General features: G+C 46.5%; 1 protein-coding gene across 1 annotated transcript; it reads right to left on the bottom strand.

Moving 5' to 3' along the window:
* Positions 1-1,051: 1,051 nt before the first annotated feature.
* On the bottom strand, positions 1,052-20,601 carry LOC112080569 (guanine nucleotide exchange factor subunit RIC1). The gene is made up of 24 exons (XM_024146372.2): positions 20,500-20,601; positions 18,311-18,453; positions 17,676-17,812; positions 17,279-17,367; positions 16,534-16,622; positions 15,844-15,988; positions 15,353-15,563; positions 14,987-15,217; positions 14,786-14,824; positions 14,388-14,588; positions 13,991-14,151; positions 13,550-13,688; positions 12,954-13,061; positions 11,101-11,229; positions 10,710-10,874; positions 10,201-10,491; positions 9,855-9,998; positions 9,445-9,603; positions 8,710-8,846; positions 8,016-8,311; positions 7,636-7,851; positions 7,324-7,501; positions 6,802-6,990; positions 1,052-6,614 (listed from the first exon to the last, which is right to left on the bottom strand). Exons 1-24 carry the CDS (start codon positions 20,535-20,537, stop codon positions 6,317-6,319), a joined length of 3,933 nt encoding a protein of 1,310 aa, XP_024002140.1. The 5' UTR covers positions 20,538-20,601; the 3' UTR covers positions 1,052-6,316.
* Between the last annotated feature and the right edge of the window lie 2,719 nt (positions 20,602-23,320).

Raw genomic sequence — 23,320 nt, 5'->3', positions numbered from 1 at the left:
GTTTACATAGGGCTGTTAAGTGGGATGGAATGTGACTGCAGTGGAGATCTGTGGGGGGCTTATAAATTAATAAATTAAGGTTGTGGTAATAGAGGGGTATCATTCCCAGAGACTAGGTATATTGTTACAGGGGATAGCTCGTAGGAGAGGGAGGACAGCTAACTGTGCACAATATAGGGAAGTTCAATTGAACTTTACACATACCCAGATCAGGGTGAGAGTAGCAGAGATAGTGTGGGCAGTTCAGACTATGGTCAACTTTCAAGAAACCTGTGACTCAGTTTTGTTAGGCTGGATCTCTGTTTGCAAGTTCTCTCGGGCAATCATTGTAAATAAGAATTTGTTCTTAACTGACTTGCCTAGTTAAATAAAACAAAAAAGTCACCCTGCTCCTCCGCATAATCCACGGCCTTCCAGTCGACGCTCACATCCACTACAAGATTATGGTGCTGGTCTACGGAGCAAGAGGAACTGCCCCTCACTACCTTCAGACTATGCTCTGCCACCTCTGGTCTCTTGGCTCCCACTCAGCCCAGTCCAAGCTCTTCTCTGTCCTGGCACCCCAATGGTGGAAACAGCTTCCCCCTGAAGCTAGGACAGCAGAGTCCCTGACCGTCTTCCAAAAGCACCTGAAACCCTACCTCTTCAAAAAGTATCTCAAATAATCCCCCTCACCTCGAACCCCCCCCAATAATAGTGCACTCGTTTCCATGTTCACCAAAGCACATGTCAAGTTCAAACAAACTATGATAAACATTATTCAAAAGGAGCTAGCAAAAGGGCTACAAATAGTCATATCCCACTAAACATTGTTAATTCCAATGCGCTAATTTAATCTGGGTCAATATTTGGTGAAAATGTTAATTGAATCCATTGATAGGGGCCTCAAATTTCACTTAAATGTCCTTAAATTTTTTGAATGTAAAATTTAGTAATTCATATTGCTGATATCATTTAACTTAAACTTGAGTTAGAAAAATGGTAACTGAAATTTACATGGCAACATCTTAAGTCCATGTTTGTTCATTGATTGTCTTTGCTGAATGAGTTTTCTGGGGACCTATGTTGAAGTAAAAGGTTTATCTTGCCATGTCTTGTTCAAATTTAACTCACTTATCCCTTTTTTAAATTTACATTTTACTTAGTTGCAGTGTATTTCAGAGCCACTGAATAAAGTGCAGTTTTGTATTACATTTTTAGATATTCATCAACTGGATTTACCCCCTTAACCATACCTTTAAATCAGTTATTATAGCATGACAACAGGATTAACATGGTTGATATAATTTACGGGAATGATGTGTCAAGCACAGTAAGTGAAAAAGAACCACTTTTTTCCCCCATGCAAAAAAGAAGCTTGAAATGAACACGTGTTCAAATGAAGATACCACCGCGTAGAGCAATTAAGTGCTTAATACATGATTTAACCGTTATTTTTGGTAGTCGTCGTCTTTGAAAATATCAATTGCAATTGGGGAAAAAATAAGTCATTTTTTGTTTAAAATAATTTATTGTTCTTTATGTACAGGAAAAAAATAAAATAGAAAACAAAAAAAATTAGTAGAAAAGGCTAATTGTACAAGAAACACTATATACTGTACACTGCATTGAAGATGGCCAATTGTCTGCATGACCCAGGTAATGTGTCATAGATAGGCAATACTTTAAAGTACAACATGAAGTAAAAGAGTCCTCTTCCACTCGGTATGTCTTTGATCACCTATATAGTGTGTGCATGAACCAGAGATGTTCTTATAACGCCCTTGACACCGGCTTTCTTTGAACACAGTACCACTGCGCTTTTCCCAGCAGCAAAGACAAGACACACAAAACAATAGGCTTCTTCATCCTCAGATCAGACAGAAACACAAAGTGGAAAATCATAACATCTATTTCGATATGATACAGAAAAACAGTCTTGAGAACTGAAAAAAAATTGGTTTGAGCGTCAATGGTTGGTCATCTTTCTCATCGCGGAGGGAGTGGGTGGGATTCATTGTACATCTATGCACCTCTACACAAGCACTCGTCTTCTCAACAACCTGCACACACCGACCGGAAAGCCTCTGAACATTTGTCTTTGGTTAGCCCAAGTACTGTATGCATGTTAGGTAAACCTCACAGTTTGAGAGCAGGCAGCCAAGCAAGCCACTGACTGCATATACTATACCGTACTGAAAGCAGAGATGGAATATAGCCAAGCACATCAATGCGGCGTACAGTCGTCGTGACTGTACAAAGGGATTTTCTTAACGCAGCAGAACAATAAGTGAGAATCAGAACAGAGCCAAAAAAAAAAAAAAACTGCAAACCACCATGTACACTACAAACACAGTAAGCTGCAGCAAAATAATGATTAAAATACTAAATATTTTGGTCTGTATGAGTGACGGGGAAAAAAGGAGGAGCAGAGAATGCAAATAAAAGCTGAAAACAAAAGGATTCAAATAAAAATGTTTAAAAAACATGATAAAGCTGAAACAAAGTAACATTTCAGAATTGCACAATTTAATACTGATGTACTTACTGTAAGTAAGTGGACACCATTGCTGTACTTTCTGTAGTTGTAGGGACCTAATATAATAGAGGAACATAGCCTACATGCACAGTAAGTTAAACAGAACCGCAGTGTCCAGAGCACCAACAGTTGTCTAAAGCAGTGTTTTCCCTATTCCAGTCCTCGAGTATCCCTGGGCCTCTATTCATAAAGCGTCTCAGAGTAGGAGTGCTAGGATCCATTTTGCTTCTCAGATCATAATGTATAAGATTACATGGACAAGGGAGACAGCCTATAGGGAGGAGGTCAGAGACCTGGCCGTGTGGTGCCAGGACAACAACTTCTCCCTCAACGTGATCAAGACAAAGGAGATGAATGTGGACTACAGGAAAAGGAGGACCGAGCACGCCTCCATTCTCATCGACGGGAATGTAGTGGAGCAGGTTGAGAGCGTCCACGTCACCAACAAATTAACAAGCACACCAAGACAGTTGTGAAGAGGGCATGACAAAACCTATTCCCTCTCAGGAGACTGGAAATATTTGGCATGGGTCCTCAAAAGGTTCTACAGCTGCACCATCGAGAGCATCCTGACGGGTTGCATCACTGCCTGGTATGGCAACTGCTTGGCCTCTGACCGCAAGGCACTACAGAGGGTAATGTGTACGGCTCAGTACATCACTGGGGCCAAGCTTCTTGCCATCCAGGACCTCTATACCAGGCGGTGTCAGAGGAAGGCCCTAAAAATTGTCAAAGACTCCAGCCACCCTAGTCATAGACTGTTTTCTCTCCTACTGCACGGAAAGAGGTACCGGAGCGCCAAGTCTAGGTCCAAGAGGCTTCTAAACATCTTCTACCACCAAGTCATAAGACTCCTGAACATCTATTCTAATGGCTACCCAGACTATTGGTGCCACCACACATTGACTCCGTACCGGTACCCCCTGTATATAGCCTCACTGTTGTTATTTTACTGCTGCTCTTTAATTATTTATTACTTTTATTTCTTATTTTTCTTAAAACTGCATTGTTGGTTAAGGGATTGTAAGTAAGCATTTCACTGTAAGGTCCACACCTGTTGTATTCGGCGCATGTGACAAATAAGATTTGATACCAGCGTTCCTCAACTCCTCGAGTACCCCAAACAGCACACATTTTTTGCTGTAGCCCCGGACAAACACACCAGATTCAACTCGGATCCGCCTTGTCCATGTAATCGTATACATTATGATCTGAAAAGCAAAACGGAACCTAGAACTCCTACTCTGAGACGCGTGACGAACCGACGCCCAGTTTTAGATGGAGAGCTCTTCTCGTGTCAGGATATGGGCCTGGGTCTAAAGACTCAGATGACTACAGTATGTTGAGGCAAAAGCAATTAAATAGCTCTTGATTAGCTGCTTTGATATAGCCAAAAATAAAAACAATTTGAAGAATAAAAATGACTATTTCGAATAGTAATAACACAACCAATAAATAAGAATAACACTCGGCCTCATAAAAGCTCGATTCCATGTGAGGATACTGTAATATAGAATCATTAACAGATGCAATACCACTTGGTCTTTGCAGTTACATCGTACACACGCAGCCGCTTCGGTTCTGGAGATTCTCTTAAAGTCATTGTTATCAGTATCACCGCTCGCGACCAAGGTTTTGGTATGTTACCACGGTGATAACGACCGAGACATTATAGACCTACGTCCTCATAGAAACTATGGGAATATTCATTCTGAATACATTAAAGAGTCCAGGACCTCTTCAACTCCACAGCAATTCCCAAGACAAGACAAAAATCACCGATAGGAGATAAAACACAATCCTACCTTAAAAACGATAACGATATACGACGTTAGGTTAACACAATAGTTTTTTTTGTCTTTACAAAAGGGGCGAATAAAAGTGAACTCTGGCATATCAATATAAAGTGAATGAACATAGTTCTGTTTCTCCTATGGTTTGCTTCCCATTGGATCCTCCACAGGACCGAAGCCAATTAACTGAGCAGTAATGTTTCAATTCTCGAGCCAAGTATGTGTGTGAAGATGCAGGTCAGGATCATCATAATCATTTGGTTTGTCCTCAGATATGGTTAGATTCTCCCTTCAGGAGTCAGTCACGGTTTGGTTGAACTCATTTGAGGGGTGCTTATATTTGTTCTGTTGCACAAGTTTCGTTTCATGGAAATGATTTTGTGTTGGCATATCCGAACTCCTCTCGGGTGTCCCGCAGGGAGTGGGGTCACAGCCAGGGTCACCGTCGTACAGCGCAACAGAAGCAATTAGGGTTAAGGGCCTTACTCAAGGACACGGCAACAGATATTTTTTTTAATCACCTTGTCGGTTTCCGGTATTCAAACCAGCAACCTTTCGCTTACTGGCCCAACGCTCTGACCTCGGGGCTACCTGCCGCCCCCGGTTGAGGGCTCATTAGGCCCTCGTCAACAACATACATGATCAATCCAGGTCATCGTCGCACACACAGACACGCCTTCGCTCTTGACCAAGAACATTCTCACGCCACAGTCTAGCATCGGAATAAGGGGACATCATTTCCTAAAGAAGACCACCACATTATTGACAAAGGTATCAGAAAATAATCTTAAAATCCACTGTACACTATGAGGTATGAAAATATGAGACACCTCCCCTTGCACAACGCATGCATCTCGTAAAATGTCCCGGCACACAGTTGGCTGCTTTCAGGGGCGGTTTCTTGCCAAAAGTACCAAAGTTATACTTGAACTTAACTCCGCGACAAAAGTACAATAGACGTTTGTGCAAACTGTGAAAAATATATATAAAGGTTTAACTGTTCAGTTCTGTGGAATGGCTCCCAATAAAGGTTCATGTGTTGACAGGTCTGTCGGAGAGAACATCCCGGACGCTTTTTGTTCATTGTGCTCACCCTATACAAGTCGTCGCGGTGATCTGACTGGGAATCCGCTCACGTCACACAGAAAAGCCAGCCGAGCAGTACACATTTATATCTAGACGGACACCGAAGCCTAGCCGAGCACACGACACGGACAGCGAGCAATTCTCTGATCTGAAAAGCACATTTTGGTAAAAAGCTCAATTGCAACAAACTGTCTGCCTTGTGCTCGAACGCTTAATTCCAGAATAAAGCCMGACAAGCCCAAACTCATCATCCGCAAAAACTTGGTCTGTGATCAAATAGTAGAATAAATGTAGAGGTTTGAGCCACCTGTCGTACAGTATGGATATCTTAGGTAAGCCTTTGTTTTTGTTTGGGTGCTATGAATTGGCTGTGGCCTGGCAAGCGTCGTTTGCAGTGACTCAAGTCCGTAATCAAGTGAATAATACTGACACTCAACCACAGGAGCAGCCCAGTCCACTCCGCTCACTCAGACCCTGTTCCAGCACTGGGATGGGTGAGTATGCGGACAGGAGAGAAACAAAATAGAGAGCTTCCTTGTGTTTTACACCCAAAGTATGGTAACACACAAAAGCCTCACATAAACAAGCATATACTCTCACACACACACACACACACACACACACTCATGGTCAATGTAACATATCTGGGTCCACATCAGCCAACAAACTGGTTCTAGACCCACAATGCAGAGTATTCAGTCTGAGGACCCCTTCCTCCTCCTCATCCTGTGTCCCATCACACACCCGCACCACACACCTTCACCTGCCCAGCAAGGTCAGAGGTTTGGACAGGGTTGTAGTCATTAGGGCACACACACCGTAGCAAAAAAAACCCGTTTTATGTAGTCCCTCCCTGTTTCAGCCCATTTTCTTCCGTTTTGGTGGCTAATGAACACGACCCAGGTCAGGACAGGGCACGTCAGGATAGGGTGCAGTCATACGCCCCCTCGTCTGCCGCCTGCTCCTCCTGCTCCTCTGGAGCYCCTCCGTCCTCTGTCACTAACCCTCCAGGGGGCTCCAAGGGCATGGCCAGGCACAAGGGAGCAGGCCCTCTACTGTCCTCCGCCCTGGGGCACCCGGGCTGGGGCTCCGTCAGCTTGGAGTTGGGGTTGGAAGCCCCTGGCTGGAAGGCTTCAGGCTGGACCTGCTCCACAGCAGTCTCTATCAGCTTCTGCAGCTGGGGCCGGATCAGGTTCAGGAAGGGTTTATAGCCCAGGCTACAGGGAGGAGGAGGAGGAGGAGGAGAGCGAGSGRGTCAGTATTCATCATAATATTCATAGCCATTTCAAGCACTCATTGAATTTTTGTCATAGACATGTGCAGCAACAGTTCTCCTAGCTTAGTAAGAGAGAGAGTAAGAGAGATCGACAGAGATAGAAAGTAAAGAAAGAGAGATGGACTAACCAGTCTGCGGAGGCCCACGCATCGACTCCCAGCAGGCCGGAGCGGATACTTTGGACGGTCTCAGGAGGAACCTCTGGGCTGTCCAGGAAGTTGACCACCTGCTTGATGACCGTGGCCTCTCTCAGGATCAGACCAATCACAACACACCACTCCAGACAGCCCGCCTCCATGAACACATGCAGCAGGTAGCTGAGGACAGAAAGAGATCAGGAATGGTGCAGAAGGGGCTGGTTTCCCAAACAGATTACACCTAGTCCTACACTAAGAATCACGTTCAWTGGAGATTCTCCATTTAGAACATTTTAGTCCAGGATAGGCTTAATCKKTGTCTGGGAAACCTACCCAAGGACACACAAACAAAGGGTAACAAAATCACACAAGATATACACAAACCTACATATGAAACCAACAAGCAGAATAGGTCACCACAGCCATAAATCTAGCTGGGTTGGGATGGTAGGTGGGGTGAAGGAGTATTTTGTAGCACCTAATAGAGAAGACTGGAGAGGATGACAGTCTTACCGTAGCTGGACCTGGGACTTGTGAGGCCCCTTGTTCGCCAGCTCCATGGAGATGTGTTCCAGCTCAGACTGGGTCAGACTCAGAGTGGAGAAGTTCTCATCCACCATGGTCCAGTCTCCATCCACCATGCTGCTGGTTTCTGTCAGGTCTGTGGCCGAACCGATACTGCATTCCTCCGCTGGGGGGAGAGGAATGGAGGGAGAGGTGACCCGGAGAGAATTTAGAAGAGGTAAAGGGATAAGAAGACAGGAAATGAGAGCCTGGTAGAGAGAAAGAGATGACAAGTGAATGCTGAAGTAGAGGGCCACTAACTTTTGTTAGTGAGCGGAGAGAGGAAGGCCTCCTGTGTCTGTGGCCCCCCGTGGGTTGAGGTTGTGTTCATCTCTTTAGGCTCCGGCCCCAGTGCCCCCAGACCGTCCAGCCAGGTGTGGTTGCTGTTGCGTGCTGAGGCCTGCGGGGGCGCTGTGTCCATGTCACTGTTCAACAGGCTGTCTGCTGACTGGGACTTTAGCAGCCGCTGGCTCARCACTGGARGAGGGAGAAACACACATACAGGAGCGTCGTCATACACACTGAACACACTTACAAAAAGAAATGGGTTCGGGGAAGTTGACTGGGGAGACCGACAACCACAGCTGAGGGCAGATACAGTCACACACACACACACACACACCCCCGCACCAGACCCTCACCCGTCTTGCGGTGTCCGTTCTTGAAGGGCGAGCTGATCGAGCATGCTGGGATGACAGGAAACGGCCACAGGAAGTCCTTGTGGAGACACTTCAGCGCCATGACAAAGTCATCGACCCGCGCCACCCGCGTGCGCTCRCGGCACAGCCAGCCAATCARCTCGAAGCCCAGCTGGGCGGAGAAACAGCCGAGGTCTTTGAGGCGGACCTGCTCCAGGAGGTGTCGGGCGTGACGCCATAACATCATGTCTATGTACATGTTCTCAGCACAGTCACTGTCCTTACTCCATCGCTCAGACCTAGAGCGAGGACACATGGACGAGACGGAAGAGCTATTATAGGTACGATGGGAAAGGCCAGTAGCACGAATAGCGCAAATACCACGAGGGCTGGTCTCAATTCCATCCAATTAATTATGCAAAACMGATAATAGCCCACTAATCCTTTATATAATTACTACATGTTATGTTATCATTGTTCATTTGAACTTGAGAACTGGAGTCCAGCAGTAGTTGGCCTGTCTGGCTCAGTAGATACAAGAGAAGGGCTAGCAACGCCACGGTCGTGTGTTCAATTCCTGCAAGGATCACGCATACACAAATATGCTAAAAAAAAACATATGCACTCACTGTACTTTAAGTCTCACTGAATAAAATCCGCTCAATTGAATATTTGATTATAATAATACCAGCCGTACCCTTTAGTGGAGGGCCCAGAAGGCATGCTAAAGGTCTTCTGTAGGTTAAACTTYCCAGCGGGGATGCTGTCAGCTGACTGGGACAGACTGATGCTGCGGTTCCTGAAGAACTCGAAGCCTCCCGTCGAACTGGGTTCCTGTTGAGAGGACACATCACCTGGTCACTTACAGGGAAAGCATTTCAAATTCCAATCTTGTTTTGGAACAACGTGCTCATGATCAGGAGGGGAAAACTCATCCAGCAAGCCCCTGAAACAGCAGGCGTATACTCAAAGACAAAATATACAGTATATCCAATTTTTATTTAATTATAAACCGGATGGTTCGAGCCCTGAATGCTGAAGGCCATGGTATACCAGATCATATACCATACTGGTAACCAGTTCATAATAGCAATAAGGCACCTCGGGGGTTTGTGGTATCCAGGCCTTAGCCGCACTGCGTCGTGCCTAAGAACAGCCCTTAGCCGTGGTATACTGGCCATATACCACACCCCCGTCGGGCCTTATTGCTTAAATAGAGAGAGGTGGACGTGAGGCAGTAGCCTTAATAGCAGTCTTTATACAGTATTTTTAGACCATCTCTAATATCATCCCCATAGATTAGTCTMGCCGCTTAGAGATTTAGCTCTACCATAATTCCAAAGAAAACCCTCTGACCTCACAGAAAGATGTAGAGAGAGCGCGAAAGAGACCGAGGTAGAAGCAGCGAGTTTGAATTAGTTCTCTCCGATACCTGAGTGGTTGGTGTTGGAGGCGGGGTCTCCATCTCCCCAGAGCCAATGGCCTTGAGGAATCGGATCATGTGACGACAGAGGTCCCACTTGCCCTGCTCCAGAGCCGTGTTGAAGAGCAGTGTAGCGTGCTGCCGGCTCACCGCCGGAACCTCCATGTTCTAGACGACACGGTTACATTATCAATACAAAACATTTACGACATAACTCCACCCCTAACGTTACCCTCACCCTGGCTCCAACCCTCACCCTGGCTCCAACCCTCACCGTACAGTGGCTCCAATCCTAACCCTCGCCCCAACCCTCGCCCTAGCTCCATACCTGATACCAGTCACATTTCTAAATAATGTGCCTCTGGCTTATAGGATAGGAATCTTACAGTACCATGGGATAGGGGAGTATATGTAGACACCTGCAGTATGATGAGATAGGATGCTGCTGTGTCCAGGTCCTGAGCCATCAGACATTCCTCAAACAGATCCTTGGGGTTGCCCACGGCAGCAAACAGGTAGTTCCACAGGGCGTACTCCGTCTTCCTGGCGCAGTGCACGATGGTCTGGAGGAAGAAAACATGAATGAACAAATGAATTAATTCAGTTGAAAATACACAAGAGTTGCCTCAGCCGAGTACGACAATACACGCATTTTTAAAAATCACAGAGGATTCAAACACAAAGCTAGGAAGCCATTTCACACACAGCCTAGGTTTCGTTCATTAAGTACTCCTCCATCCACATCGCTCTCTCCCTCCTCCTTACCTGGAGGAACAGGGGGAACTCGGTGATGAACTTGGCCACGGTGGGCAGCAGCGGGTCGGGGATGGGCTCCCGGGATGTGGCCTCCTCCTCCAGCACCACGTGGACCATGAGCTCCATGACGTGGGGGAAGTAGGGGAGYGCTGCGCAGGACTGGGCCAGGAGCAGAGCCTGCTCTCCCAGGTTACGCACGAGTAGCTGGCGCAGGATGTGGTGGAGGTAGATCTGGGAGGTCCTCTCCACCGTGCAGTAAGGGAACATCACCTCAAGAGGCTCCCGGCCCTCTCTGGGACCCTGCAGAAGAACACGATGATTACTTTATTCGCACAGAGACCGTGATTTGTACAGTTGTAGAGCCTTGGCACAACGTCAATAGATGGCATCTAGGATTCGATATCAGCCCCCCCTCCCTTACTTGTAGGCCGTCGGAGACCAGGTTCTCGCTGCCAACCCTCAGCACCAGATAATACTATTACTGTAATAACTACAATATAATACTCCTACTACAGTACCTGCAGGCCGTCGTAGAGCACGGTCTCATTAGATGCCCCCAGCACCAGGGCGTCTTCAAACAGCACGGCCAGGGGGTAGATGTTGATGTGGAAGGGGAGCATGATGCGCCGGGACAGGAACGAGTGGGGCTTTCGGTGGTCCCGCGGGAACAGGGGCAGCCACACCTTTTGAAAGGTACAATTAAACAAATCACCTTTGCAGCATTGAATAATATGCTCGGCACTACAAGTAGATCATGAAACACAACGACATACAACACTTCAAATTCCTTCCAATGTAACCATACATGTGTTTTTGTTGTTGCTTTGTGTTGCAATTTATAGAAGGATGTGTAGATTTGAATAATAACAACAATCGTTTCATTTCARTAAGACGAAGGGGCAGCCACACCTTCATTCCGGCCTCGCCACAGGACAGCCACAGAGCCTCCAGCAGGTGGCGCTTCTTCTTGTTACTGCGACACGTCGTCCACACGTTCTCTACACACTGAGCCAGAACCACGGGAGGACAGAACTGCAGCTAGAAACAGAGAGTGACACACCGGGTTAGCATACACGCACCACAGTGCATACTGTGGCCGGTGGGTAAGATGCTATAGATCTACATGGACAATGACAAGTATGACAAATTAAATCGATCAATATATGTATTATGACAAGACAAAGACAACTATTACAAGGGGGGGAGGGGTGACTTAGTCCGGTCCCAGATCTGGTTGTGCTGTATAGCATGACAATGACTGTAGGAGTAGGCTATACAGCCCAAACAGTAGGTAGGTAGGTGTGTGTGTGTACAGTACCAGTCAAATGTTGAGACACATTCAAGGGATTTTCTACATTGTAGAATAATAGTAAAGACATCAAAACTATCAAATAACACATATGAAATCATGTAGTAAGCAAAAATGTGTTAAAMAAATCAAAGTATATTTTATATATTTCAGATTCTTCAAAGTAGTCACCGTTTGCCTTGACAGCTTTGCACACACTTGGCATTCTCTCAACCAGCTTCATGAGGAATGCTTTTCCAACAGTCTTGAAGGAGTTCCCACATATGCTGAGCACTTGTTGGCTGCTTTTACTTCACTTTTCAGTCCAACTCATCCCAAACCATCTCAATTGGGTTGAGGTCAGGTGATTGTGGAGGCCAGGTCAATTGATGTAGCACTCCATCACTCTCCTTCTTGGTCAAATAGCCCTTACACAGCCTGGAGGTGTGTTGGGTCATTGTCCTGATGAAATCAAATGATAGTCCCACTAAGAGCAAACCAGATGGGATGGCGTATCACTGCAGAATGCTGTGGTAGCCATGCTGGTTAAGTGTGCCTTGAATTCTAAATAACTCACAGATGGTGCTTAGCTGTTGACACTACCACACCTCCTCCTCCATGCGGAGATCATCCGTTCACCTACTCTTCGTCTCACAAAGATATGGCAGTTGGAACCAAAAATCTCATATTTGGACTCATCAGACCAAAGGACAAATTCCCACCGGTCTAACGTCCATTGCTCATATTTCTTGGCCCAAGCAAGTCTCTTCTTATTATTGGTGTCCTTTAGTAGTGGTCTCCTCTGAACAGTTGATGTTGAGATGTGTCTGTTACTTGAACTCTGAAGCATTTATTTAGGCTGGTAACTGCAGCAGAGGTAACTCTGGGTCTTCCTTTCCTGTGGCAGTCCTCATGAGAGCCAGTTTCATCATGGCGCTTCATGGTTTTTGCGACTGCACTTGAAGAAACTTATAAAGTTCTTCAAATGTTCCTGATTGACTGACCTTAATGTCTTAAAGTAACGGACTGTAGTTTCTATTTGCTTATGAGCTGTTCTTGCCATAATATGGACTTGGGCTTTTACCAAATAGGGCTATCTTCTGTTTTCCACCCCTATCTTGTCACAACAACTGATTGGCTCAAACGCATTAATGAAAGAAATTCCACAAATTAACTTTTAACAAGGCACACCTGTTAATTGAAATGCATTCCATGTGACTACCTCATGAAGCTGGTTGAGAGAATGCCAAGAGTGTGCAAAACAGTCATCAAGGCAATATATTTTGATTTGTTTAACACTTTTTTAGTTACTACATGATTCCATACGTGCTATTTAATAGTTTTGATGCACTCACTATTATTCTACAATGTAGAAAATAGTCAAAATAAAGAAACTCTTGAATGAGTAGGTGTCCAAACTTTTGACTGATACTGTGTGTGTGTGTGTGTGAGTGTGTCTGCGTGAGTGACTCACCAGTTTCTTCTGGTCTTCCTTCTCTCGTACCTGTGGTCCAGARCGGTCTCTCTGTAGCATGATGAGTTGGCCAGCCAGGTTCAGCATGATGCTCTCTGCCATACAGGCCTAGTACAGCGACAGAGACACAAATTAGTACTATTTCACATTTTAACAACTGAGCAGACATTTATCCAGAGTGATTCACAAATCAGTGCATTCACTAAAGTACGTTTAAAAGACATCACAATCAGCGCAAATAAAAAMTCTGTTCAAAATAGCTGCTAAATAAGRGCTCTCCRACCCTTGTTCCTGGAGAGCTACCCTCCTGTAGGTTTTTGGCTCCAACCCCAGCTCTAACTAACCTGAYTCAGCTTATCAACCAGCTGATTATTAGAATCAGGTGTGCTAGAYTAGGGTTGGAGTGAAAACCTACAGGACRGTAGCTCTCCAGGAACAGCCCTCTGCTAAATCGACGAAAGAAAAGCGCTAGGAGCAGGGAGGGCAGTGGTAGAAGAGCCACGCCGATGTCTGAAGAGACGGGCTTCTGATGGGATTTCATGTGTGNGAAGAGACGGGCTTCTGATGGGATTTCATGTGTGTATTGAAACCAGTACCTGCTGTGGGGCTTTAAGCGCCATGCCGGTCTCTGTGCGTACCGAGGTGAGAGTGACAGACACAACCAGGGCGGGATGGGGGATGTAGCGGGACATGGACACCTCCTGAAGCAGCTCAACACAGGCTGACGGGTTGGGCCTGCAGAGAAAAACAATACGCTACTAATAACATTGATTGGACAGGCCCTTTGTAAAGCCCCCCCCACCCCCAGTTAAAGCCCCAACCAATGGCATGTGATAAGTATTAATGGATTTTTCTAAAGTTTCTAATGTGAATTTCTTTTCACAACACTATTGATTATCATCCGAGACCTCTGTCAGGTGATCTTCCCTACCGGTCTCGTCCTGCCTGCTAATAAATGTGTGTGAGAGATTATTTTGTTTTTGTATGAGTGGGTGTGCATGCATGTGCCTGTCCTAAGCGTGTTCGTCCCTCCCTACCCGTCGTGYCTCCTCTCGATGCTGTAGAGGCAGATGGAGCAGTCTGCTCTGAAGAGGACGATCAGGTCTCTGAACACGTTGAGCAGCAGAGTGTCAGAGTGCAGCTTGGTGACGGAGGCGAAGGCATTGTCCAGGTTGGACGACCGGAGGTACAGACGCAGCTACGCCGGGAGGGGAGAAACGACAGAGGAGGAAAGAAAGTACAGCTGCTCACTTTGTCAATCCGTCAAATCGACCCATCAAACTGAGCTCGTGAGCAAACGATCACACATTCTCAATCAATTTGTCCATGCAAATTTGGCCCATACATGTTCAGAACAGGGTGGTGTAAAATGTATAWAWWWWWWWWAAGTAGTATTGTTCCTGAACGTTAGATATCCGTGTTATGCCGTCTTACCTCTTCTTGCCGGTCGATGAAATTGTAACACGCAACAACGACAAAGTCCTTCCACCAGGCCARCCCCCCTGTCACGGTCATGTTCTGCTCCTGAGTGATGTTCCCAAACAGCTTCCATTTCCTGGAGGACATGGAGTAATGTGCAAATCCACGTCTCCCTGCTACCGCTATGCACTGGCCTGCTGTGTCTATGGCTGCAAACTAGAGACACACACACACCTCTCATGCATTAGAAGCCATAGATATAGCAGGCCAAGTGCACATGACCACATTGGGTATCTGGAAAAACTGCATTCATTTGACAACTCAGGTTAACATGGTTTTATGTAGCCACACACACACACACTGAATACTTATCCCGAAGGACAGACGTAGAAGTATTTCCCACACCGACTCACCCGTATAGGCCAATTGCTCTCTAGGTATGTGCTGTGAATCTACGACAGAGGAAAAACACAGGATAGTTTTACTGACAGGATACTAAAACATTTTCTAACTTGTTGAGCTTCACATCAACATACCAAAGCAACATTTGAATAGATAGTCAGCTGATGGACAATAACGCTTTTTGAATTCGAAATGAATAAAGCAGTATGTACCTGGACCACGTGCCAGTGCTTGTGTCCCAGTAAAGTGCTGAGTCCCTGAGAGATGGCGTTGGGCGAGGGGGCGGAGCGGTGGTGAAGGGGGCTGCCCTCCAGGCCATGGGCGAGRTTATGGGGGTGAGGGGTGTGAGGGCCATCTGAGCTGCTGGATGGGACCTGGGTGGGGTCACCACAGGTCAGGTACAGACGGTCTTCCCCGTGTAGTAAAACCTGCTCCTGGTTACTCTGGGGCGGACAACAGGGAATCGTCGAATAATCAATATGTTTGCAACATATCAGTATTCTACACGAAAGAGCCCAGCAAGCAAAATTGGTTGGTGTCAGGAATGTGTGCATTGACGCCATTGTCCATAAGCTCACCGTGCAGGGGTTAACGGTCAGGGCGCTTTTGATGAAGTGGAACTGCAGTATGCCCGCCTGCTTGGTCTGGGTAGGAGGTGGAGCCTCCTCCATGTTCTCTACAAGCGCTGCTTCTTCTTTACTGGTGATGACCCACAGGTGGTAGCCTTCCGCTCCCCAGCACATAGAGCTGATCTGTATAGGATCCTTCTTAGTGCCGTCTGACCGATACCTGGGGTCGAGACCATCGTCAGAGATAAGGGTTTATAATATAAACAATTGCAAGGAGAAAAAGATAAGATTTTGCACTGTTTTTTTTGTCCCATTCAGGATGACGCCTGCTCAACCTGTACCGTATGAGAGCGCGCAGCCTGCGCCATAGAGCGTAGCTGACAAGACGACAGCGGTGKGAATTGTGCTACGGCTGCGGAGTCCTGGAGGGCAAGGAGGAAAACGGAGACCAATAGAGGAGGAAGAATTAGAGAAGAAGACCGCKGTGTCTCGTCACTCACGCAAAGTCCTCCCCGAGCGTACAGATGAGGTGGGCGCCGAACACACTCCACAAAGACAGCCCGCCGCACTCCCAGGTCACCATGGCAACGCTGTAGTCGGGGGACCAGCGGATCAGCGTCACCGCCCCCGTCTTGTTCCAGACGTCTGAGGGAGGGAGATTCGATACAGACACGGCGACCGGTCAGACAGAAATATTTCCAGTAACACAGTTGAGTCAATCCATTTCAATTGAGGAAAACTAGAATAGGAATATGGTTCACTTCCTGAATTGACGGAATTGACCACAACTCTGCTTTTACAGTAGTATGGTTTCTTTGGTTTAACAGAGATARTACAGTACCGTGTAAAATAAACCTCCCTGTGATGTAATCTAGCCCAGGGTCATTGAAAATGGCAATAGGATTTTACACGGTACTGTACTTTCATACCACCCACTACCACTAGAGGGTAGGAGTGTACCATAAACAAACCAATGGTTCMGCATGGCTGATGTGTTGAGGGGAACTACTACATAGAATCACTAGCACTTTCGAGTCAAAACGAAAACCAGCACTGTAAAGAGGCATCATGTGATACCATTGTGTTAAAACCTGACGGGGCGTACTAGTTTGTATGAAAAGTGTACTTTCTCTCATCTGTCAACACTAAAATGGGAGCGTGAGCTGGTGGTCAGTCAGAGACAGACATACCGGGGAAGTGTTTTGGGGTGAGCTCCAGCTTGTGGGAGAGCTGCATGGATCCTGTAGTGGTGTCAATCATGTACACCAATACTGAGCCACTGGAACAGAGAGAGACAGACAAATTAAAGACAGACAAATGTTAATAATTACTCGTTACTCTTTATTCTAAGGTAACATTGTGCTTGGGCAATTATGTACCGAATGCAAATAAAGCAAATTGAAATTCACAAACACAGTCAGGGGATTCAACACATGAATAAACAACGCTGACCCATCAGGAGGTAGGCATATTACATAACAGCCGCTTGTGCGGTCAAGTTYAAGTCAGTCTTGTTTAAACCCGAGTACCAGCAATTCATTAGCCGACGTTTCCTAAATGAAAAACAAAACGCTGAAATAATGAGCAGGCATTTAATGAAGAGAAAGGTTGTCGATTCCACAGCCAGTGATTGACCCATTATCTACTGCCACTCAGGTTCTCTCTGCTGGACTCATCCCTGCAGGTCAGTGTGTGTGCAAAACARGCCGCTGTCCGCCTTTGTGATTGGTGTGTGTTTGACAAGCGGTTCTCACGGATTGTGCAATCTGCCAGCTTGTGTGTGTTTCTCACACATACACACACCTCCTGCTTAACTGACTGACTGAACAGTGGGACCCTGGACCTCTTGATTTTGTCATTTGCATTTCAGTTAAACAGCAGATAGGAAGTGGCTACAGAGGCCTGTACTGATGTCGGCAGGACACACACACGTACCTGGCACAACCAAACGCCATCAGCCTGTACTTATTGTTGACCGCCACACATGTGCCGTCTGTTACGTCTGCTGCCCAGACGCCCTGCAGCTGCTGGGGGAGACAAGAGACAGTCCGATAGATCACCGTACGTCGCGGACGCTCACGCGCAGGCAGACACTCGCCTCCGCCTTTCACTTCCTCTYCCCCCCCCCCCCCCMCACCCCCATTTTCCATCAACCCTCGACAGTCACGCTTCACATGACTTACAGAACACGGCTGCATTGTGTGCGCACCGCAGCAAAAACGCACACACCCCAACACAACACTTCTCCCAGAGTTCTTATGAATTCTAGCCTGCCGATTGTCAAGCACCACAGCAAATCACACACACACACACAGGGACTTCTTTCTCGTACTTCTGCAGTAAACCTGCTGGCTACAGGACTGATGAATCCCAGCCTCCCGTCGTCAAGCACCACAGCAAAGCCATCCAGAGTCACACAGTACTCCATGTCTGTGATGTGCAGCCCCTCCAGGTCCAGAGACGGACCACCTGCACAGGCAATAAAACGCATGAAGAAACACAGCGATCTAGAAACATTACGCACATACATGACTTCAGGCCTACGTAGGGACGACACTTAGGCTGCGTTTACACAGGCAGCCCAATTCAGATTTGTATTCCCCCCCCCCCCCCCCCCCCCCCCCCCMCTAATTGGTCTTTTGACCAATCAGATCAGCTCTGAAAAAGATCTGATGTGCAACTATTTGATGGGACGGGTGAAAAGACCAATGAGTGGAAAAAAAGATCTGAAATGGGCCGCCAGTTAGATACGATCTCTATGGCCTCGTTTTATGTAAACATGTATAGATGTAGTTGGGAGAGGATGGCGAGGTCTGGGGAGAGGATGGTTTAGATCGAGCCCGACTGCAAATGTACACATGGTTAAAGGTTCAGGTTAGTTGAGAGGGATCGGGTGGGGTGGGTACCGGCAGGCGGGGTAGGAAGAGGGTGGCGAGGAGAGGATGGTATATAGTGAGTGTGACTGACCGCGCGCTGACTGAAGGTCCAGGGAGAAGGGGACGGTGCAGAGACTGATCGCCTTCCGGCCATTGCTGACTCCGTCCCAGTGGAGGATGTGGAGGTAGCCATCAGCTGTAGACACCAACAAGTCCTCCTGAAGAGACTTAATACTGGGGGAGGGAGGAGAGAGAGAGAGAGAGGGGTGTTTAGCTAGTGTTTACTAGACGCCCGGCTGTGTGCACATCTATTCCTAGTACCAGGTCTTAGTGTCTCCCACACAACAACAAGAAGAAAGAGCGCGAGAGAGAATGCACTGGGGATGTTAAAGCAGCCCATATAGAGGATCTGAGAGGAAGGCCCCGAAACAATGATTTACRGCAGCAGATCAGAAGCACCCAGCACCTCTCCTACAGTCACTCGGACCCCTTAACGCCGTCCTTCAAATAGACGCTCCTGCTCATTGTTATGCCTGAAGCGCAGCTAGAAAGACATAGGGAGAAAAGAACATGTGAGAGAGCGAGTATGTAACAGAGCGACTGTCAAATTCAGAGGGAGAGGGCGCGCGCAACAGAAATGAGTAGAAAATGGAGAGAGAGAGAGCATGCGACAGAAAAATTAAGTCGGATAAAAGGAAGAGTGACAGATAATAGAAGACAGACAGATGAAAGAGAAGAAGTGTCATTCTCCTGGGGAGATGCAGAGGGACCAGGCTGGAATGTGTGGTCCCAGTGTACTCAGATGGTCTGTGAGTACTGAGGACTACCCGATAGCCTAGCCTCAGTAATCTGACTGTGGTCTGGCTCCATCTCTCCAGAGCAGAATGGGGCATTCTAGAGCCAACAGCCACCAGGACTCTCTGGAGAATGGGCCTTCTCAAGCAAAACGGACAATACTGGAGCTTAGCTGCTCTGCTCAGTTCACCCCAGGCATGCAGCTAAAGCCAGGCTACTGGGAGGATGGGAACATTTGCGCACACACACAGAGAGCGAGAGCGAGGACCACCCCCCAACCACAGGACAGGAGAACACCCCCACACCCACAGACGACACACGACAGAGACACCCCACACACACAGACAGAGAACACCCCAAACACCAGACAGAGACACAAACAGAGACACCCCACACACACAGACAGAGCACACCCCCACACACCCCACAACAGACAGAGACACAAAGACAGAGAACACCCCCACACACAGACAGGAGACACACACAGACAGAGACACCCCACACACAGACAGAGACACACACCAACACCCACACACAGACAAGCACACCCCACACACACCCCCACAACACAGACAGACACACAGAGAGACACACCCCACACACACAGACAGAGCACACCCCACACACCGACAGAGACACACAGACAGAGACACCCACACACAGACAGAGACACACCCCCACACAGACAGACAAGACAGACACCCCACACACACAGACAGAGACACCCCCCACCCACACACCCCACACACACAGACAGAGACACACCCCCACACACACCCCCCACCACACAGACAGAGACACCCCCACCACCACACGACAGAGACACCACCCCCCACACAAGACAGAGACCACACCCCCCACACACAGAACAGAGACACACAGACAAGACGGACAACACCCTCAACACACACAGAGGACCACAACCCCCCCACACACAGACAGAGACACAGCCCCACACACACACACAGACACACCCCCCACACACAGACAGAGACACAAAGGAAACGCAAGGATGATAGATCTTTAATGTCCTACTGAAGTCCACAGGGACCAGAGGAAGAATGTGCGAAGCCATACGCAGTTTAATAATTTTCCGCAGTCAAATTGACAAATTGGTTTGGGAAGAAGAGGAAATCTCTTCAGCACAAAACGTACAGTGGCTGAAGTACGTACCATGTGCACCAGTCCAGAATGTAAAACAACATTTTTGGTTACTTGCATACTAAACACACTTCAGTGTCCAGTAGTATGTATGTATGTATGTATGTATGTGCGTTTCCGTGTTTAGGTTTGTATACTGTGTGCATGTGTTGGGGTTTGTATACTGTGTGCATGTGTTGGGGTTTGTATACCGTGTGTGTATAGCGTGTGTGTTGGGGTTTGTATACCGTGTGTGTGTGTGTGTATAGCGTGTGTGTTGGGGTTTGTATACGGGGTGTGTGTGTGTATATAGCGTGTGTGTGTGTGTGAGAGACACTGTAGTACCTGGTGATGGGAGCCTCCAGATCGATGGGTCTCTTCATCTCCAGGCTGAGAGCAGGGGCACACTGCTCTTCTTTATAACCTGGGGTGACCTTGACACGTGGACTCCCTCTAAACACACACACACACACACACACACACACACACACACACACACACACACAAAGATCAAATTCACAGTACCATATCAAGTCTAAATCAAAAGGCAAAAAAGCCTGGGTTGGGCAACAACGTCGCTCTAGGATCTAGGCAATAATGACGCCTAACAGCAGCAGCCAGAGAGCAGGTTGGGTCTAGTGCATCCTTCCAGACTGGAGGGATTCCATAAGACACCAGGACAAAAAAAAACAAGAAAATACCAGGATTTCGGTGATTTTCACAAAATTGTATCCCGGTCCTCCATTAACACTCCTGCTGTGTTCCAGTTGAATTTGACCTATTTACAAGTTCTCTCTCTGAAAAATGTAGTTCATTTAATCTGACTGTCATAAGGTTCCATGACTTTGTCCACACAGGGCGTCTGAACACACAGAATACATTTGGATGATTTTCATTACATTTTGGGTGTTTTATTACACTTTTGTACACCTGTGGTGTTCCCGGTCAAAAACGACCGGTCATTAAAAATGAATGGGTGAGACTACAATTAGTGTAGAAAATTGAGTTCAAGCACATGCCCATTCATCAGATGGACACACTTCCTCTCCCTGACCCCCACATGCATGTGTGTTTGAGCACACACACACACACACACACACACACACCTCACTCCTTCTTGGCTTCCATGGCAACACCCACGGGAACCTTTCCCCAATAGAATCTTTCCCCCACGGGAACCACACCTGTTGGCATTCTCACAAACAATCGCAACATTGTTTCGATAACAATAGAACYTTTCTAGCAGCTCTGGGACTTGAAGATTTTGTTAAGGCCTTGCTCACAACTCATTCTGTGGCAGCACAATGACCAAATKATATACTGTATTTGAGGAGGCTCTTGATCATATCTTTGATCATGACACTGGTGAGAGAGTCCTTGTTAAACTTTGACACAAAGTAGCCTGTGATAAATAGCACAATATGTTCCATTGAGTATTTGTTCTAGTCAAAATAATCCATACATGATGCTTTATTTACTCAAAAAACAAGTATGAGCTCAGGTCTACAGGCCATAAATAGCATATAGAAGTTCAAAACTTGTAATGTTCACAAAAATTAAGTTGATAAAAAGATCTAACACAACATTAGGCGATAATATTTGTATTATTATGGATTTATAAATCAGCTATAATGGGGCGGTCATTTTGGACCGGGAACACAGAATTAACATGAAACGAACACAACAGGAGGGTTAAGACTCCATAATGTTCCATCTGTAGGCTCTCCAAAGCAAAAATTGGTGTTATATGAAGCTTTACCACTTGCACTGTAATAAGAGTAGCACAGATTTTGTTTAATGTTTTATTTTTTTAATGAATAGTTGAAAATATAAAACATTAATATTTAAACTATTTTTTATTTGGGTAAGTGTTTATATACAGCGCATTCGGGAAGTACTTAGACCCCTTGACTTTTTACACATTTTGTTATGTTACAGCCTATTTCTAAAATGTATTAAATTCGTTTGCCCTCAATCTACACATAATACCCCATAATGACGAAGCAAAAACAGTTATTGAAATTTTTGCTAATAAAAAAAGAACATGGAAATATTACATTTACATAAGTATTCAGACCTTTTACTCATGAACATAGCTGAAGCACCTTTGGGAGCGATTACAGCCTCGAGTATGACGCTACAAGCTTGGCACACCTGTATTTGGGGAGTTTCTACCATTCTTCTCTGCAGATCCTCTCAAGTTCTGTCAGGTTGGATAGGGAGCATCGCTGAACAGCTATTTTCAGGTCTCTCCAGAGATGTTCGATTGGGTTACTGTCCGGGCTCTGCCTGGGTCACTCAAGGACATTCAGAGATTTGCCACTCCTGCGTTGTCTTGGCTGTGTGCTTAGGGTCGTTGTTATGTTGTAAGGTGAACCTTGGCTCTGGAGCAGGTTTTCATCAAGGATCTCTGTACTTTGCTCCGTTCATCTTTTCCTCGATCCTGACTAGTCTCCCAGTCCCTGCCGCTGAAAAACATCCCCACAGCATGATGCTGCCACCACCATAGATATGGTGCAAGGTTTCCTCCAGACGTGATGCTTGGCATTCAGGCCAAAGATTTCAATCTTGGTTTCATCAGACCAGACAATTTTTGTTTAATGGTCTGAGAGTCCTTCAGCAAACTCCAAGCTGGCTGTCATGTGCCTTTTATGAGGAGTGGCTTCAGTCTGGCCACTCTACCATAAAGGCCTGATTGGTTGAGTAATGCAGAGATGGTTGTCCTTCTGGAAGGTTCTCCCATCTCCACAGAGGAACTGTGGAGTTCTGTCAGAGTGACCATGGGGTTCTTGGTCACCTCCCTGACCAAGGCCCTTATCCCCCGATTGCTCAGTTTGGCCGGGCGGCCAGCTCCACAAAGAGTCTTGGTTGTTCCAAACTTGTTCCATTAAAGGGTCAAATCAAATCCAAATCAAATTTTACAAATKTTAGTGTAGCGAAATGCTTGTGCTTCTAGTTCCGACAGTGCAGTAATATCTAACAAGTAATCTAACAATTCCCCAACAACTACCTGATACACACAAATCTAAAAGGGATGGAMTGAGAATATGTACATATAAATATATGGATGAGCGATGGCCGAGCGGCATAGGCAAGGTGCAATAAATGGTATAAGGTACAGTATATACATATGAGTAATGTAAGATATGTTAACATTATTAAAGTG

Source organism: Salvelinus sp. IW2-2015, unplaced genomic scaffold (assembly GCF_002910315.2).
Source record: "Salvelinus sp. IW2-2015 unplaced genomic scaffold, ASM291031v2 Un_scaffold16375, whole genome shotgun sequence".
NCBI classification, from domain to species: Eukaryota; Metazoa; Chordata; class Actinopteri; order Salmoniformes; family Salmonidae; genus Salvelinus; species Salvelinus sp. IW2-2015.
This window is presented reverse-complemented; position numbering and strand designations above follow the sequence as displayed.